Here is an 18,823-nt window from a genome sequence, read left to right on the forward strand (position 1 = left end):
AGCTTTAGCAGCTGGTGACCATCCACACTGCTCTGATGTTCCTCCATGAAGCCTCAGGCACTGGTTTACTCTTCTCTCTTCCATTTCTGGCATGAGGAATCTATGTACTCATCCACTGCTGCACTGCCCATTTTCTGGTGTGGGTTTTGGCCACACAGGCCTTTTCTTCCTTTGTCATTTCCTCACCAGTACACACATGCCAAGGGAGGGGGACTGGCTGCCAGAGGCCACCATCTCCTACAGAGACAGAGGCCAGCATGCTGCCTAAGCTCACTCTCTTCAAGAGGATCCACTCCCAGTTTTGACACCAATATTTCTCAACCATGCAAACCTTTTTCTTTTTTTGCCTCCTGATGAAGGCATGGCTACTAAAAACCACATAACTAAGGACTCGAGAAGAAAGGCAATTAACTGCTGACAAATGCAGCAGCCCTGAGGTAAAGGGCAGCGTCTGCCACTCCCATTCCAGAGAGGGCCACACACATGCAGCAAGGGCATTAGGGCACTTCATGCTCCTCCAAGCTATCTCAATTAAGATCAGCACATTCAGCAGACAATGGAATGAACTGTTCGTTCCTGCTCTGGCTGGTATTACCACAGAAATAGCTCCTAGCTGTTCCCTTTCCTGAGCACCAATGGATTTCAAGATCCTTTACAAAACTGGAATCATGTCCCCTCTTTCCAGTGAGTACCAGCATTAGCACAGTTGCTGTTTTGCTTCAAATAAGTCACAAATATTTCTCTCTTTGCAAAATTACTTCATAAAGATTTATTCACAAAGTTAACAAATTTCACCTGGCACTGGTACCAAACAAAAAATTCCCCTCTGGTGCCATGCCTGACTGCAGGGTAACACATGAGACAAGATGACACCGTATCTCAATGGAAAAAGGATTTACTGCACAGCAGACATGCCAGAGCACTGATGCACGAGCAGCAGAGTTCTTCCTAGTTGCATAAATCGTCCTGACCATGTGCCTGTTGTACTAAGCGCCAGATCACTTCCTTTGATAAAGCCAAGTATTGGCTCTGCAAGGGAAGGTCCAAGGACAAAAGGGTTACACCAAGTAGAGAAGCTGACTTCCAGCATGAGTTTTTAAGAGACTCTGTGGCACTGAGACATTTAGCTGGAGATCACTGCAGAAATAAATGGGTACAGCATCTAGTCACCCAGGCCAGTGCTCAGGACACAAGAAAAGGCTGAAGTGGGTTCACTGCTGGTCAGAGACCCAAGTAAACCAGGCCCTTGCCCACAATGAAGGGGCTCCAAAGAGCAGCAGGCCAGATGTGGAGTGCTGTCCCAGACGCCAGTCTGAGCTCTACCTTCTCTGCTAATCTTGGTCACGGCCCATTTTGCCTGTCAGTCTCCGTCGCTGAGTCTTAGTGGTCCGCCCCGTGCTGGATTTCTGCATTTTCTTGCGTGGGCCTTGCCCACGTTGAGGTCGCTTTCCTTTCGTCTTTTTCCGGCTGTGCATGTGCAGTGTGGCAGTAAGAGAAGAAATCCTGTGCAGGGCAGGAAGAAAGAAACGTTTGGAGAACAAAATGTACAGGAGCAAGGCAACACCACAGCAATAACAGGAGAGTTGCATGGCCCAGCAGTAGTGGACACCAGCCAGGGAAAGCCCCAGGAGAACCCCACTGTGCTGGGCATCATCCTGAGAGGGCAGGAAACCTGCAAGTCTACATGCGCAGTAACCAAAATGTTCAGCCACCAGAGAGTTAAGCCATTCTCCAAATCCCCAAAGCAGCTGTAAATCCTGGATACCAAAAAATGTGGAGAATGCCAAAGCTTTAGGGTCTTTAGACCTTCAGTCCCAGAGATAAACTCTGCACCCTGCAACACACCCTTCCCAGCAGCATCTGGAGAAGGATTAGGTAAACAGTTCAGGGCAAAGCCTGCCCTGCAACTGCATCCTCCTCCTGCCGCTGTCACCAGGGATCAATCAGATGGGAACCGAGTGCCCATGCCAGGCGCGTGCTCTGCCAGTGCCCTCTGCTGGCTTCTGCCACCACGTTCTTTCCCTGCAACCACACCACTCATCTGGGACCATGACAAGCAAGGTCCTCCTGATCAGCTTGCAGAGCCCAGCAGCAAGGACTTGAATGAATTTACACATACTTTTCAGACAGGAAGGGGTTTCTGGCCTTTTTGGGCATCGTTCTCACGGGCTTGTTTGTCACCTCTTCCTCTTGCTCGCCTTCTGATCCATCACTTTTTCCCTTAAAAAAGAAGCAAAAAAGAGAAAAAAATCCCTATAGACACATTAAAACAGGAACACTCGCAATTCTGTTGTTTCTGCTGCCTTCTTGATTTCATCCTGTTTTGTAAACCATCTAGTCATGGATGAATTTTTTTAATTCTCCACATCCTTTGCTGTCCAAATCTCAAGGTTTCTTATTGCAACCCCTCAGAAAGGGAAAACCAGTGAGAAATCCTATAGTAATCCACCCTAAGATCCAAAAACTTCAGCATTATCATGGATATGCAGCTGAAGTCGAAAGTATGGGCTGAAGGTTTCAGCTTCTTTCCTAAATTACTTACAAAATCTCTTTAAGATGATTTTCAGATTAGAAGACAACATTATGAATTTAAAAGGTTAACACAGACAATTCCCCGAAGAGCTCAAATCCAGCCACAAGTCATGAAGACCAAAAGGATCAAGTCGAATAGTACCTGAAAGCCCCTATGAAACTAACATGAGAGCTCAGTTACAATATATTTTGAGAATAAAAGCAACTACAACCAGAGCTGAGTGGTTTCCTTATTTGCAGTCCAAGTACAGCATCATGGAGAATGAAATCCCTCCTCATGCTGATAGTAATTCTTCCTGGACAGGACACAGGAAAGAAGTTGAGGATAGCCCAAACAGTGAAGTCTGAAATCTTGCCGCTTATTTTGTATCAGCTTTTAAAATACTACACTCTCGCCATCCAACCTGGTGGCACCTTTCACTTACACAAGGTCAGTTGGGACTAGGCAAAGGATTTCAAGGCGGTTTGGAGTGAGCTGTTTACATAGGACATGTATGGCCCAACATAACTTGTGGAAGAATGTGAAAGTTATGAGTTTCCCCTCTTTGTCCTTGCTTCCAGTCAGCTGCAAGCCATTCGGCATATTTTGGAGCACCAGCCCTACCTATCCAGCCCCAGCAGAAAGGCAGCAAAAGGCTTTACCACAGGGGTGGTCAGTCCCAGCTGGCGTGCCCCTGAGAGGTCCAGGTCGCTGATGGTGGTCACTGTTACAACGTGGTTTGGGTGGTCGATGTTCACAGACTCTGTCCGCGATGTCACCAAGTGCTCCAGTTCGTCAGCCTCATCTGGGGACACAAGACATCCTGCACTGCAAAGTGCCCCTCTTTTCATAAGATACGCTTGCTTGTTCCTGCAGTGCCACACTGAGGGGTGGACCCAGGCTCTGCAAGCAGGGTTAGGTGATGGAGGGGCTTGAACACCACCACTACAACCATGAAGGGCAAGCTCCTTCTCCCAGGGAGAGGACCTGGTGACACCTTGGAAATGTCCTCGTGCTTGCTCCTTTTAGTACAAGCCACCTGACCCTTATCCCACCAAAGCCAGAGGGAGTCACTGCTCAGATCACTGCCCAGCTTCCCAGAGGGACATGTGAGGAGCAAGGAGCTGACATGGGACCGTGTGTGGGCACCCTTGCTCCAGCTCCTCTCACCCAGCCAAGGATATCAGACACGGACACCCGCCTCCCGGCCAGCACGTACCGAGCGCCTCCTCCCTCTCGCTCAACATCTTCAGGTACTCTTGGTGCCGCTGAGGGACGGAAAAGGGTCACTGGGGAGCCTCTGTCGCTCTGGCCGGGACAGACCCGTGTCCCCGCAAGCGGGGCAGGAGGAGCCCGAAGAGCCCCCCTGCCCCCGGGCTGCCCCGCTCCCGAGCCGCCATGGCGGGGAGCGGGGAACCCTTCTCCCAGGAGGGCTGGAGGTGAGATGTGTGTGGGACTACCTCCTCCTTCATCTTCCTCTGCTCCTCCTTCAGCTTCCGCTTGATCTCCTCCAGCGCCGCCTTCCTCCGCTCCACCTTCCGCTTGTGGAAGCCGGTCAGGTACTCCCTGCCGCCAGCAACACAGAACCCCCCTGCCTTTTAGCGACCCCCTCACCGTGGGGTGCGACCCCCCTACCCCGCCTCTGGGGCCCAGCCAGCCTCACCTCCGCCTCTCCTCATCGAAAGTCACCACCACCCGCCCCTCACGGCCGCCCGGACCCTTCTTGTTCTTCTTACGGCCCATGGCGATCCCACGTTGCCGCTGCCGCCCGCCCCTTCCGCCGCCGCCCGGCCTGAGGGGCGGCCCTTGCCCCGCCCGCCATTTCATGCCGCCGCGCCTGGTGGGGTGCAGGGCCGCCGGGTTCCTCATGATATCCCAGGCGGGCGGCCTTTGTCTGCCGAGCCCCTGTTGGGCTGGGCGGCCCCGGGGTGCGGGAGGACCCCGGGTGGGCGGTAAGGTGAGCGGGAGGTCGGGCACCTCAGGGCTGCTGCCTTGGCTGCGGTTTGAAGGAGCCGCATGGGTCCTCCTGTCCTATGGGTGTGTGGGACCTGCGTGTGCCCCCTCGCCCACTCCAGGTGCATTTTTTCCCCCAAGCTGGGGCCAGGAGAGAGAAGCTGCCGTTTTGACCTTGCAGGCGTCTGCTGCCAGCCATGTCATCCAGCCGCGGGTGGGAGCTCCTGCTCCCTCCTGTCAAAACGTTGTTATGGCGCTGCCTTGTGCAGCCAGCACAGCACCCAATCCCTCACAACACAGACCCACTCTGCCACACCTCTGAGTATTTTACATCTGCATTTCTGCAATAAATGTTGTTCCTCCAAATATTTAGCATATGCATCTCTTCAGTAAAGGTCTAAGGGTTTATTTCAAGCTGTTATTGCTTGGTGTCAGTGGCACCTGTGGCGCTCTCAGCTGGGGGAGGCAAGTGCAGGTATGGGTCTTGGCTCTGACACTGAGCCACCAAGATGCAGGACCTGGCTAACAACAGCTGTGGTTTCTGTAGGCGATGTTGGAGAAAGGTATCAGCATGAGTTGGTGGGGGCATCAGGGCTGCCATGTTCTTAGCTGCTGGCTTGAGTGACTTTGGCTGAACTCTTGAACCTTTCTTACCCTCCAGTCCTTGCCCTAAAAACAGGTGTAATGCTTGTGTGGTGGCCAGCTGACTTTGGTGGAAGCTCCCAAAGTGCTGCAGGGGCAGCCAAAGCCATCCCCCCAGTGCACAGAGCATGACGAGTCCTGACATGGCCTGTTGGCCGCCTGTGCAGGGCCACCTTGCCTTTATCAGCTCTCTTGCTGCTTGCACTCTTCCTGGCCTGTCCTTTCTCCAGCAGAAATGCGGAAAAACCAGTTCTGTGGTTAATTGCTGCACTTCCCTCCACGCCCATGGGGCAGGTCTTCTCCTCCTCCTCCTCCTCACTCACAGCCTGGCTGCACTTCAGCCTCCAGCCTCTTCGTCCTTGCCTGCGCTCAGCCGGCTCAGGTGCACTGTCAGGCCACCACGCTCCTTCCATTAACCTCACAGCTTCTCCTGCCTTCCCCTTTCTCCTCTGTCTGCAAGAGCTGCTGGCTCTCTGGTGGTTCCTTCTTCCTTGGGCAACCCAGTGGGTTGGGTTGGCCCACAGGTGCGGAAGGTGCAGGCAGCCACCTTCCCGGCCCTGCCCTGCCCTGGGGAGTAGCGTTGGACATGATGGCTGGAGGACATGAGAGAAGTATGAAGGCCCTGAGGGAGGTGTGGAGAAGAGCGGAAAACTCTTCATGCGCAGACTGTGGGAAGCCAGGTGAGTCCCCAAAGGCTGCTGGAGGAAGAGTCAGAAGCAGGGAGCTGGGACCGATCTGGTTATCTGACTGCACACGAACCTTGGGGAGAGAGGGAGGAGAGAAGTTGCTCTGTCTGGATATTTGCTTCCTCTCCATGGAGGTGAGTTGGTGAGGGAGGAGGAAGGGCATGCTGCCACAGCGTTCGTGGGAAGAAGGACGGGGACGTGGTAGTGCCAGATGAGCACAGAGCTGTGTAGCTGCAGCACTGTAGGTGGTGGTCATGTCAGATCTCTAATACAAATCAAGGTCAAGCCCAGTCAGGACCTGACAGGAAAGCTCCTGGTGAAATCCTAACTGCTGCAGAAGGAAGGCATGATTCAGGAGGGCATTGTCTCCACCGTGACTCAGCTCAGAACCGACAACCTGCCACAGGCGCCTCAGAGGTTTCTTTTACTGAAGGGCTTGCCTTCTTGAAAGGGTACCCAGCTCGAGGTCCTACAAGTGCTGCTCAAAAGGCTCATTGTCATCCTCCCAAAATGGGCACGTAGAGTGTACCACCCAAGCTAAATTAAGACTGGGCTAATTAGTACCATTTTAGCTTCTTAAATTCTCTGAAGAAAATTTTGGATTCAAGGCTGCTTTCCCCTTTCTGAGTGAAATGCTGCTGGGAATTTGCACTCAACAGCTCCTTTAGTCTTTTCCCAGGGATGGTTTCATTTTTATCGTGGGTGACCCTTTACACAAAGGAAGTTTACAGGGCACTTTAGAGTGTTTTGAGGTTCAGGTCAATAGAAATTCAGATGAAGTGGTTGAAGCAGGGGGAATGAGGGACTAATAGCTATGCTTTTTCCTGACTGGCATCTGTATTTTGGGTGTTAATTAATCAGCTCTCATGAAACTGTGGTCACCCAGCTCTCTGTTTCTCAGGACTACTTTCTCAGTTGAGGCATATCTCGCAGGGCAATTTACCACTTCTAGTCATACTCTTTTATTATACCCTCAGATCCTGACTGGGCATCCTCTACTTTGGGTGTCTTTATATGCCTCAGCTGCTCAGGAATTCACCGCAACATCCCGAGCATCAGCAAAGTCAAATCCCTGAAGATGGACCACTGGGATGATGCCCAGGTGCAGGTGAGACCTTTGTCCCCAATGGTATGTCAGGTGGGTTGGGTCTAGACCGTAGACTAACTGTCCCTTTGCTACTCATGCTCTGGATTCTCAAGTGGGGATACTCCCCATAACCCACTGGGAGAAGGATGACATGCTTGCCTTATGCGTCTCTCCATCTCCTGTTACTTTACGGCAAATGTAGAGTTCTTGCAATGTACCTTGCCAAGGCTCAGGGTCTTTGTCACTCCAGATTATTAATTTTTCACTTGCCCACAGCATCCAGCCTCAATGTCTTCTCTTGGTTTCAACTGTCTGAGGGGAAAGTCTTGGGCAATTCCATGCTCCGAGAAGATTTTCCAGATAAAATGCGATCTCTTGGGAACAATGGCATTTATGGGAACTTGACTTCTCCCCGTTACACTACCCTCAGCCCATTAATCTTCAGGGGACTGAAAACATTTTCTGGCGATACAAAGAAAATAATCTGTATCTCTCTGCTCACAAGCAAGAGGTTTGGAATGTCCTCCCAGATGGCACTACAGAGCTGTTATTGAACTTTGTCTCCCTGAACACGTGGGGCATGGCAGCAAATCCACTGAATGTGTGTGCACCCAGCCCCACAGAAGTGACTTTTGTGACATTCTGTTGATTCAGTTGCAATCACTGTAACTTCTGAGAGTAGACAAGACCGTTGAGACCCACCTTTCTGTAGCCAAACTTTGCTGGGATGGTGCAATGGAGGGGAAAGAGAATGCTCCATTGAATCTCAAAGTGCATGTAGCCCTATGGTGGGTCAGGGAAGGAAAATGTCCAACATGAGTCTGCATCAAACGGAAGGCACTAACTCTCTTTCTAACTCTGCAGTTTCTGGCCAAGCATGGGAATGCTGTGACTAAAGCCACATACGAAGCTCACATCCCTATTTACTATTACCAGCCAACCTACAATGACTGCCAGTAAGTTGCTGCATGCAGAAGAAAAGGGGGAAGGGCACTTCTGGGTTCCTCTAGTTAATTTCTGAGCTGCCTGTCACCTCTCTCCCCAGAGTGCTGAGAGAACAGTGGATACGGGCCAAATATGAACGCAAAGAGTTCACCGAGCCGGGAAAGCAGCTGCCATATTCTGATGGTAAGAGCAGAGCACAGCATCAACATATCCCGCCTGTTGCCTTTTCTGGAAGCTTTTGAGCACCACAAGGAGAAAGCTCATTGTGTCAGTGTTGCAACAAGTGCTCCTGAGAACACAGCTGTTACTTACAGGGCTTTGTTTTGGGTGGGGTAAAATTGTGGGCAGCATAGTCTGGCACTGCCACAGTTGCTTCCAAGCTTGATATTACCAGCTGGCATTTTTTTGAAGGTATTTGCTGTCTTGGTGCAGCTAGACCTCTGTGGTAAGGAATTTCTGTCCTGCTGCATGCCACCCCCTCTAACGATGGCACTTGTGTTTGAAATGTCACTGTCAGTCCTGTGACACAAGGTGCTGTAGCCCACGGGTCTGCAGTGTCAAGTGGAAAGAGTTCTGGTCCCATGCCAGGGTTTATGTGGGCCAGGAGTCTGGTGTTTGCTGGAGAGACGGGTCTCACACTGGCAGAGGCAGTAGTGGGAGTCAGACTAGGAATTGGGAAACATCTGGGAATGTCTTGTGGTGACCATTTATCTGGGCTGCAAACCCAGGAACACCACCGTCTTCAGCTGTCAGAGGTGAGACCTCTCCTTCTCAAGTGTTTGTTCTCAGCACAGTCCATCATGTGCTTTATTTCAGAAGTGTGGCTGGGACCCCAGCCTACATGTAGCTCTCTGATGCCTACTGTGCCTGTGGTGGGATGCTCTTAACAGTGGTGTTTGTGCTCCTAGGGGTGAAGGAAGGCATCCTCTGGAAGCGAGGTCGAGACAATGGGCAGTTCCTCCCCCGCAAGTTCGTCTTGTCTGAGAGAGAGGGGTGTCTGAAGTATTTCACCAAGCAGGATGTGAGTATGGTGGTCAGCTCCCACCTCAGTGCATACTCCACCCAGGGCAGTGGGTCATGGAGACATTCCTATCTCCTACGTATGTTTCTGAGGTTGCCTTGCGCATCGCAGGCCAGGGATGATAAAAGAAACATGTCCCTGAGGAGAGGGCTCCCCTTCCTACTATCAGGGTGACATTTCTCCACGTCTTCTCTTTGTACTTCCTTACACCACTGGTGAAAGGGCTGACCTTCCACTTCACCCCCTTCCATTTGCATCCATCTGCACCATTCCTAGAATCAGCCTCACCCCACTGTGAGCCAAGTTGGCAAAAACCTGTAGTTTGGTTTGTTTTGAGGAGGCCTGCTTTCCTGCTCATTCGTCTCCCTGAAATGAATATGGCAAGTGCTAATGTACTGTCGCAAGAGAGGGAATGGCTTGGGGTAGGAAGGAGCAGGAGATGCAATCCAGAGGGACCTGGACAAGCTCAAGAAGTGGGCCGTGCAAACCTCGATGAGATTCAACAAGGCCAGGTGCAAGGTCCTGCACCTGGGTTGGTGCAAACCCTGGTATCGATACAGGCTGGGGGCTGAAGGGATTGAGAGCAGCCATGTGGAAAAGGACTTGGGGATACTGGTGGATGAAAGATTGGGTATGAGACAGCAATGTGTGCTTGCATCCCAGAAAGCCAACCATATCCTGGGCTGTGTCAAAAGGAGTGTGGCCAGCAGGTTGAGGGAGGTGATTCTGCCCCTCTGCTCTGCTCTGGTGAGACCCCACCTGGAGTACTATCTCCAGCTCTGAAGCCCTCAGTACAGGAAAGACATGGACCTGTTGGAGAGGGTCCAGAGGAGGCCACAAAAATTATCAGAGGGCTGGAACATCTCTCCTGTGAGGACAGGCTGAGAGAACTGGAGTTGTTCAGCCTGAGAAGAAAAGTCTCCAAGGAGACGTTATTGTGGCCTTTCAGTACTTAAAAGGGACCTATGAGAAAAAAGGGACAGAATTTTTAGCGGGACCTGTTGGGACGGGAGAGTGGATAATGATTTTAAACTGAATGAGGGCAGATTCAGGCTGGACATGAGGAAGGAATTTTTTCCAATGAAGGTGGTAAAACACTGTTCCACGTTGCCCAGAGGGGTGGTAGATGCCCCATCCCAGGAGACATTCAAGGCCAGGCTGGATGGGGCTCTGAGCAACCTGATCTAGTTGAAGATGTCCCTGCTCATTGCAAGGGGGTTGGACTAGATGACTGTTGAAGATCCCTTCCAACCCAGACTATTCTCTGATTCTTGGGGTGGGCTCTCTCCTTTTGAGGTCAGATAGCCTTTAGACTGGCTCAGCTGTAAGGTCAGATGCACTCTCAGTGTTTCACTGGCAGTTCCAGAGTAGCCATAGCTCAAATCTGAATTGGAAGGGCTTGGCCACTGTTTGGGCTTGAGCTCACCACACAGTGAAGGGAGTGTGTGCTACAACAGTTTTGTTGGGAAGGGGCAGTTTTTACATTTTGAAACACTCTGACCCTGCCTTACCCCACTAAGTTGGTAGCTCAGGTCTCTTTCTCACAAGGACTGGTCATGCATGACCAATGGCATTCTGTTTTCAGGCCAAAGAACCCAAACTCAATGTTAAAATAGATGTCATCAATGCTACGTTCCAGCCAGTGAAGATTGGAAACCCCAATGGCCTGCAGATCACCTATCTCAAAGACAACAAGACCCGGAATATATTTGTCTACCATGAAAGCGGAAAGGTATCTGGTTTTAGCATCAAACACTGCAAAGCCATTGTGGTGGTTTGAGGAGCTTCTGGTATTAAATAGTCTGAAGCATGGGTAGGAGGGGGTGTGCATGTGGGAGTTACTGTAGGTGACAGGGTGGGGATTCTGGCTTTGTGTTTGTGTGTCTGTGAGAGAGTTTTGCTGCAGGGAGCAGGGCAGGAGCACTGGCTGAGTCGGTTTGTGTGGGAGGAGATGTGCAGATGTGTTGCCTGTGTGTGTGAGGGAGAGGCTGTAGGTGCTGGGGAGGGAGAGCTGTCTGTGTTTGTAGTTAATGTAGGGTTGGGTGCAGCTGGGTGAATTCAGATGGCTCATTGTTGCTCTGGCTAAGCTTTCGGTCCTGTCTTTTCCTTTCTCAGGAGGTGGTAGACTGGTTCAATGCCATTCGCTCTGTGCAGTTCCATTACCTGAAGGTAGCATTTCCTATTGCCAGCGATAATGAGGTAAGGCAGCACTAGAGCACACTGCTGAGTCTCCCACTGGTGCTTGGTTATGTGATAAAAGAGCCCATTAGTTATTATTAGAACCCCAGGTACAGAAGTGGAAATTGCAGTGTTTAGATAGAGGGTTGAGAAAGGGCATTTAAAAGAGCTTGTGGTGGCCAGAAAACAACAGCTTTCTGCTGTTTCTGAGCACTTTGGAGACAGAAGTGACTCCTGGCTAGGCACTTCTGCAAACATGAATCTAAAGGGTGACTGAACTGGGGGGAATAGAAGGAATGGTGGGGGCAAAAGTGAATAGCAAAGAAACATGGCTAAGTGGATGTTACTCTTGCCTTTTTGTCAGATTAAAAATCGGCTGACAAGAAACTTCTTGAAGGAGGGATACATGGAGAAAACTGGCCCCAAGGTGAGCTGCTGTGGGAAAAGAAAATCTAACGGGGACCCACCAGAGAGCCACTGACCTTCCCTACTACAATGTTTTTTTCCTGCTGTTTCCCTGTTCCCCCCTGACTCTTTAGACACCCATGGGAACAGTGTGTGTGCACCAAGGGAGGGGAGAATGAAAGGAAGGGGAAGGACACATGTCAAAGTAGATGAAGCCAGAGTCCCTGCTTTCTCCCAGAACAACAGATCTCTCTGCATGTGTCTGTGTGTGCGTGACCTTACAGGTATTTAGTGTCTAGATTTCTCCTGTCTCAACTCTGGGGTCCTTCACAGAAGTCCAAGAGTTGTGGACAGCAGTTGGGACTGAAAGACCCGATAATGATCCCCACTCTCAGCTCAGAAAGGGTGAGGAGGAGGTTGCTGTTAAGGCAGGGGCTTGATCGAAGTGGTTGGGATGAATTTTGGGTATCCATTTGCGCTGCTCGCAGCAGAGGGCACTGTCCCCTTACACATGTCACCTCTTCCCTTCACAGCAGAGAGAGGCTTTTAAGAAGCGCTGGTTCACCCTGGATCACCGCAGGCTCATGTACTTCAAGGATCCTTTGGTAAGGGAAAGATCTGACCTCTGGTAGCGGCAGGCAGCAATGCTGAGGGCAGGGCCAAAGTCCAACCAGAGTCTTTGCTCTGCACTAAGGGCAGCTTGCAGGTTCCCCAGCTGCTCTGGATGGACTCTAGGTGTTCCCATTTCCATCCCACTTAGTTCATTCCATGCTTTCTGTGTTTGTTTCACTGCCTGCAGACAATGGGAACAGGGAGGGCAGTGGTGTAAAGGTGGTGATGGAGAGGAGAGTGACATCGGGGGTGACATGGAGGGACAGGAGCAGCAGTTCCTCTCTCAGACATCTTGAGGTCCATACTCTTAAATTTTCCTTTCCAACACTGCCTTGAAGTATAGCTTCCCTGCTCTTCTGAATTCCCTGACCACCTTCAAATCTTTTTGCTGCTACATCCCTGGTCCTCACCCACTCTCCTCCTGCCCTTAGGTGTACTACTATTATTCCCTGGTTCTCTTGGGATACTGTAAATCCTTCTTTCCCTCCTGACATGCAGGATGCATTTGCTAAGGGTGAAGTGTTTGTGGGCAGCAAAGAGAATGGCTATAGCGTCCAGAAGGGATTGCCTTCCGGGGCACAGGGAAACTTCTCTTGGCATTATGGCCTCACCATTGTCACCCCTGACCGGGAATACCTCTTCACCTGCGAGACAGAGACTGACCAGCTAGACTGGATTGCAGCCTTCACTAGTGTCATCAACCAGGCCATGACACCACAGGAATATGCAAGTGAGTGGGTGGATGTAATTTCCTTCCCCTCCTGCCATTCCAATCAGGGTATTGTCCTAATGCACCATCTTTTTCCTTCACTACAGTTGAAGCCTACTTCAAGTTTAAATCCTAGGAAGCCAGGCGGGAACCTTGCTATGACTTGACTCTACTTGGCCTTATTGGATGGGCTGTCAGGAGAGGAGAGATCGACATCCAAGAAACACAAGGCTCTTGAAGCACCCTTCAAAGCACTTTCCTTCCCCATAGATGGTCCACTTTGTTCTGGGGGCCAAATTAAGCTGCTTCCTTTCAAGTGCAAGATTTTGTGAGTCTTAAACCTCGGTGCAACCTGTCACTGTTAAATTGCTGTGATCTGACTGGATGCTGGCAGGCCTTGCCTGTCAATCGGACCTTGAAAACTTGGCACTTGCTATGTTGGACATGGGACCTAGTATCGCTCCTGCATGAAGCTGCAGACAGCCACCTGCCTTATGGAAGAAAACAGCTGCCTGCCTGGAGCTACACCGCAGCACATTGCAGGGCCTGCTGGGCTAGGAGAGACAAGAAACAGCTTCTCTGCTGGCAACAGAGATGTGAAACATTTAGATATTTGATCAGTTAGAGCTGTAGTTGAGAAAGGTCTCTTAAAAGATATAATCTAACAGCCAAATGTGAGGCCTATTTCCTCCTGCCGTGTGTGGGCTTGAAAGCTTCTTTGGACCACGTTTGTGTGGAGACCTTACTCCAATTGCTACAGAGAATGTTAACAGATCTGCTCAAAAACAATGTGTGTGTATACTTGTGTGTATGTGGGTAATGTGGGGGGGGGGTAATGTATGTGTGTGTGTACGTAACAAAAAGTGGTGGGAAGTGGGATACTACCCTAGGGAAGATACTGTAGGGGATATTCATGACATTGAAGTTCAGCTGTCAAATTGGAGTCTCTAATCACACCAAGTAGAGAGAGGTTGGGTCTGGCAGAGAGCAGCCTGTGGCATGTCTGATGCAGACTTTGGACTCTCTGTTGACTTCACTAGAGCGCAGGGGTTGATGTCTGAAGTTAGTAACACTAACTTTGCTCTGCTCCTTTATTCTCTTTATGTCAAAGGCCTGGCACTGTCATTCTGCCCTACACATTACATATGTATATCTTGTATATTACATAAACATATGATTTTATGCAGTAGTAGGAAGTCTGTATGTTCATGTCCTTCTAGTAACAGTTAACTGCTGAATCAACTCATGATTCATATCTTAAAGATCATGTCTTAAAGGTCTCCTGGGAGAGCTGTATTTCACATGCTGGAAGGACCAGCTGACTTCTGCTGGTGACACTGTAAAATCTGATGTGTCTGCAGTTTTACACAGGCAATGTGAGAGTGGGCACCTAGTGTGTTAAGGGGGAGATAACTGGAATTAATGAGGTAACTAGTATTTTAATTAGCTCCTAAAGAAATGAATTTAAAAAAATCCCTTTGTAATTTATTTTAACTTCCTATGTAAGCTAAGCTGCTAACTGCTAAGGCATGAGGTCGTTTCTTGGAAAAAAGCACAGACAAACAGAGCAAGGAGCCATAGCTATTCATTGTGGTTGCCAGGGCATGTGGGCTTTGAATCTTCCCATCAGAGCCAGATGGGCAAAGTCATCATCCCCCACTGCTTGTCTGGGGGTCCCTCTCTGTGCTGAGACCACCACAACCTGTTTGGAGCATCAACTTCTGGGATGAGAAGCAGCATCCTTCATCCTGCTGCCATGGCACAATGGAGCTTTCCATTCAAAAGCATATTTTCACTGCAGTTTGCTGATCTCTCCCAGTTTGGAGCATGACTGTCCTAAAAACTGAAGGCCATTGCAAAGCTTGTGTTGCAAAACAAAGTGCCTTTCGGTTCTGATAGTGTGAAAATGCGGCAGTCCATTAGAAAAAAAAATCAAGCCCTATCTAAACAATGTAAACAATGAGTTCTCTGGGAAGAAGAGAGCATGACCCAGCTATGCCAAGTGCTGATACAGGCAACCAAGAGGGAGGCCTCTGAAGTTCCCTACATCGATGACTTACGTGCCATACACCCACTCCTGTGGCATGGTCATGCTGAAGCTGTTGCAGGCAGTACATTGCTCAGGAAGGTGCTTGGGTCCTACTGCAGTGAGGGCAGTACCGGTGAGAGGCTTCCTTCTCCTGTTTGATGCTGAGTTATTGCTGCTGGAGATGAATGGGGGTGTCTAACTCAGCCATAATGAAGCTAATGCACAAAAGATGCAAAAAAGCGTGGCTCCTGTGGCCTGAAAACCCCTGAGAACTAAAGCAAAGTGCACTTGATAATGGTACAGCTGTCTTTGCTCTGCAAATTCTGTCTCATGGTGTCTGTTCCCTGAGACAAATGAGGCTCAGATATGGATGAACAAAGAGGCAGGTAGCACTGGGTGTAGAAGTTTTAGGGCATATAGTTGTCATGCAGTGATGCCCCGCTAGAAGGCAATGGTGCCTACCTAACACACTTTGCTCCCTCCTCTGAGGTCCTGGCGAAGAGAGAGAAGGAAAGGCTTAGAGAAGGAGGGTGGCCTCTGGGGAGAGGGAGGAAAGAGTGGGTCTAAAATATCCAGCCCTTCGGGTCTCTAGGAGCTTGCTGCTGACTGAGGGACAAGGGTGGAACATGGCCTCGTCATAGTAAATATGAGATGTCCTAACATCTGGTGGGTTTGCTTGCAAAACTAGGGGCTGCATCCATTTTCTACACCTCAAGAGCTCCTGATATCCTCGCAAGGGAGTGGGGGACAGACCCTTTCCTCCCAGCTTGTCAAAGTGCGAAGGAGAGTGGTGTGGCAGCTCCCTGCCTATTGCATTTTCAGGGCCAGCCCTTGTTTCGCTTCTAAAGCCACAGTGTGATGCTTTCCTCCCCTGCCACAGTAGGGAGTCTTGTCTTGCAGTTGTCTCCCCTTTAAAATGAGGAATACTGTGCAAGGGGAAATGGGAAAAAGAGAGGGAAAGAAGAACAAGATTGAAGAGGGAGCTGGAGGAAGGTGGAGGAAGGCACTAGGGAAGGAGCACGTCTGTAAGAAAGAGGAGGGAGCCAGCATACTCCTCAGAACCGAGTTTAAACTGGAACTGCCTTTGCACCAGTGTGTGAAGCTGTGAGTCAGACACATTCCTCTCTGCAGTGGGCAAGGTGACTCTTCAGGGGCTGGTTCAGGGGGCCAGAGCCCACCCCTCAGAGTCTATCTGAGCAGAGAGGACACAGACCTGGGAGAAGGAAGAATCCACCAGTCTGCTGGTTTGCATGGGCCCAGCTAATGCTGGAAAAGCATTAGTGAGGAGCTGGTGAAGACCAGAGGCGTTTCTTCCTGGCTGGCAGAGGTTATTTTGCACCGATCAGTCTTGAAGGAGGGGGATGTGTCCCATTCTCATCTCTTTGGTGGTTAAGGAAAACTACTGGATGAAGCTTGTGATGGACGAGATCAGCACGATGGAGTGGGTGGCTGGAGGTGAGGAATAGATTTCTCTGGAGTACCATATGTCTGCTGAACTCTCGCCATTCTTCCCTCACGTGTTAAGGATAGACGTGTCCCATACAGTGAGGGGGAAAGGCAGTGGAAGGAACAGGTCTCTGACAGCCTGACTTGCTCGCGCTTGCCTGACCCAAAGATGTCCTGTAATCCTTCCCCCATCAGCACAAGGCCTGGAGGGGATCCTGAGGACGGCAGCTTCTTGGAGGAAAGCAGTGGTGGGGGTGATGGCAGTAGTGTCCTGGGAGGGGACAGCCTGGTCACAGGGCCACTGGGTGCAGTGCTGCTCGTCATCTGCCTCACTGGGATGGCAGGAAATATCTACACGGTGGCGGTGGCCTCTGGCAGGGTGGCGGGCCGCTCAGCGGGCTCCTTGGGTGTCTATGTGATCAACCTGGCCCTGGCTGACCTCCTGTACCTCTCCACCATCCCTTTTGTGGTCTGCACCTACTTCGCCCACGACTGGTTCTTCGGAGATGTGGGCTGCAGGCTTTTGCTCAGCCTGGACCTCCTCACCATGCACGCCAGCATCTTCCTCCTGACCACCATGAGCCTGGAGAGGTACTGGGCAGTGGCCAGGCCACTGTGGGCCAGGCGGGCTGGCAACACTTACCGCAAGCTGGCCAGTGCCATCCTCTGGCTCCTCTCGCTCCTGCTTACGGCCCCCATGATGGTGATGACCCAGCTGCAGGAGGCAGGTGGCCCCCACAAGCGCATCTGCATCCCCACCTGGACGCCAGCAGCCTTCCGGCTCTACCTGACGGTGCTTTTTGCCACCAGCATCCTGGCACCCGGCGTGGTGCTGGGCATTGTCTACACCCGCCTGGCCCGGGTGTACCGGTCCTCCGTCTTGGGCCCAGGGATGTCGGTGGTGGGACGGGCCCCTGCCTGGCGGCTCTTCTCCAGGATCTCTGCCATCGTGGTTGCCTACTGGGTCTGCTTCCTCCCCTTCTGGGCCTGGCAGCTGGCTGGGCTGTACCAGGGTGAGGGGCTGGGCATTGGCCCCACTGCCCGTGCCTACCTCAACTACGGTGTCACCTGCCTGGCCTACAGCAACAGCTGCATCAACCCTTTCCTCTACACCCTCCTTGCTGGCAGCCACAGCCGATGCCGTGGCTGCAGCAGGACGGGCACAGCACAGCCCGCAGCACCCTCCCGGGAGGCCATGGGGGCTCTGGTGGGAGGCCACAGCATCCCCCTGGCTTTCAAGGGATTGTCTGGGTCTCTGGGGGAAAGCCTGGGGTGAGCAGCACCCCAGGTTGGGGACATCTTCCAGCCTTTGGCTGGGGTCATGTTGGGAAATAAAAGTGCATCACCTTCCATGCCAGTGTGTAATGTCTTCCATCGTCGTTACGGTGCCTCCCCCTTCATGACTTCGCCTTTGCAAGGCCGCTAACCCTCCTTGGCTGGGGGAGGACACATGTCTCAGTGATCTTGACCCCATCCTCAGGTCCTTCAGCCCTCGCAAGCCAGTCTCTACCTTGCGCAAGGCTGGAGAGTGGGCGGAAGGGAGCAGTTAGCCTTGATAAATCTAAATTATACAGCTGGGGAACCCTCACCACCCCTCATCTCCTCTCTAGCAACGGGCTGAGCTGTAACAAAGTCAGGACAACAGTGAGTCACAGATTTCACAGGACCAGTGAGTCACATTAAGAAGCAGCCACACTAGCAGGAGACCAGAATAAGGTCCATCCTGTTGTGGTAAAGCTCACAGTCAGCTTTCTTCCCCCCCTCTCCACAGAAAAATCTTTGAAGAGCCTTTCTAAAAAAGTCTCCCAAGTGCAGTTAGGAGAGGTTCCCCTGAAGTACAGCTCAGGGGGTTCAGCACATTTATTCAGCTTTCAAGATCAGCTCAGCAGAAGAAGCTGCAAGGAGAAAGCTCCACTACATGTCCACTGTCACAGCTCATGGAAGGGGATCCTCATCAGCACCACATCCCTGCTGTGGTTGAGGAAATTCACAGCTCTCTGGCCTACCAAATGCACCCCAGTCTGCCATACTGTGTCAATGCTACTGCATAAACTGGGCCAGGTTGCTGCCTCAACACCATCTAGCCTAGTGTGGCTGGCTTAAATACAGCTAGACTCTGTTCTTATCCCCAGAAAGGACGGCCTCATCCATATCACCCCATGTGAAGAGGCCCCAAGATTTGCTGTTCCCCAGCCATGCCTATGCACAGAGTGGCAACATTAGATGTTGTGTTTACTGTTAAATATGTAGCCTTAAAGAGTGGGATGTGATTATCCAGAGTGGACTGGCTTTGGGCAACACTGAGCTTCAAGAGAGATCCAGCTGCAGAGCTTCAGGTTGCTTGTACACCCTGAGTGTTCCTGCCTCCCGGCTCAACAGCCCTTGTCTCCAACTCATTTCTCTTCCTCCTCAGTCCCCAATTCCTGGCAGCCAAACCTCCCTTTGCTTAGGTACCTGAGACACAGGACCTGGCAGAACCTCATGAATTATAGAGCAAGAACAGGTGGTATTGCTGCCGTAGGAGCTCTGCAACCACTTAGTGGGAGGAATTGGCCCAGCCAGACCTGGAGGGAGCCCTTGTAGGACACCAAATTGTTT

The 18,823-nt window shown here is 51.2% G+C and overlaps 3 protein-coding genes across 3 annotated transcripts; 2 read left to right on the top strand and 1 right to left on the bottom strand.

Annotated features, from left to right (window-relative positions):
* Positions 1–737: 737 nt before the first annotated feature.
* On the bottom strand, positions 738–4,295 carry NOL12 (nucleolar protein 12). Its single transcript, XM_065829237.2, has 6 exons — positions 4,176–4,295; positions 3,973–4,078; positions 3,732–3,780; positions 3,175–3,317; positions 2,120–2,220; positions 738–1,503 (listed from the first exon to the last, which is right to left on the bottom strand). Exons 1-6 carry the CDS (start codon positions 4,253–4,255, stop codon positions 1,332–1,334), a joined length of 651 nt encoding a protein of 216 aa, XP_065685309.2. The 5' UTR covers positions 4,256–4,295; the 3' UTR covers positions 738–1,331.
* A 740-nt stretch (positions 4,296–5,035) lies between these two features.
* LOC136104869 (arf-GAP with dual PH domain-containing protein 1-like) lies at positions 5,036–14,170 on the top strand. Its single transcript, XM_065844124.2, has 11 exons — positions 5,036–5,787; positions 6,771–6,901; positions 7,745–7,836; positions 7,926–8,008; positions 8,734–8,846; positions 10,432–10,578; positions 10,962–11,045; positions 11,389–11,451; positions 11,963–12,034; positions 12,540–12,771; positions 12,858–14,170. The coding sequence occupies exons 1-11, from the start codon at positions 5,694–5,696 to the stop codon at positions 12,884–12,886; spliced, it is 1,140 nt and encodes a 379-aa protein (XP_065700196.1). The 5' UTR covers positions 5,036–5,693; the 3' UTR covers positions 12,887–14,170.
* A 2,027-nt stretch (positions 14,171–16,197) lies between these two features.
* Positions 16,198–17,501, top strand: LOC136113083 (urotensin-2 receptor-like). Its single transcript, XM_065858009.2, is given in 2 exon segments — positions 16,198–16,342; positions 16,345–17,501. Coding segments are annotated over 2 exon segments (1,236 nt in total). The 5' UTR covers positions 16,198–16,263.
* Positions 17,502–18,823: the final 1,322 nt, after the last annotated feature.

Source organism: Patagioenas fasciata, chromosome 1 (assembly GCF_037038585.1).
Source record: "Patagioenas fasciata isolate bPatFas1 chromosome 1, bPatFas1.hap1, whole genome shotgun sequence".
Taxonomy (NCBI): Eukaryota; Metazoa; Chordata; class Aves; order Columbiformes; family Columbidae; genus Patagioenas; species Patagioenas fasciata.

Coding starts and splice junctions, on each gene's coding strand:
- LOC136104869 (XM_065844124.2), top strand. CDS start 5,694: ATGATGGCTGGAGGACATGAGAGAAGTATGAAGGCCCTGAGGGAGGTG. Junction 10,579..10,961: donor TCTACCATGAAAGCGGAAAG/GTATCTGGTTTT, acceptor TTCCTTTCTCAG/GAGGTGGTAGACTGGTTCAA. Junction 12,035..12,539: donor TGTACTTCAAGGATCCTTTG/GTAAGGGAAAGA, acceptor CCTGACATGCAG/GATGCATTTGCTAAGGGTGA.
- NOL12 (XM_065829237.2), bottom strand. CDS start 4,255: ATGGGCCGTAAGAAGAACAAGAAGGGTCCGGGCGGCCGTGAGGGGCGG. Junction 3,318..3,731: donor CGAGAGGGAGGAGGCGCTCG/GTACGTGCTGGC, acceptor TTGTGTCCCCAG/ATGAGGCTGACGAACTGGAG. Junction 2,221..3,174: donor TGGGACTGACCACCCCTGTG/GTAAAGCCTTTT, acceptor TTCTTTTTTAAG/GGAAAAAGTGATGGATCAGA.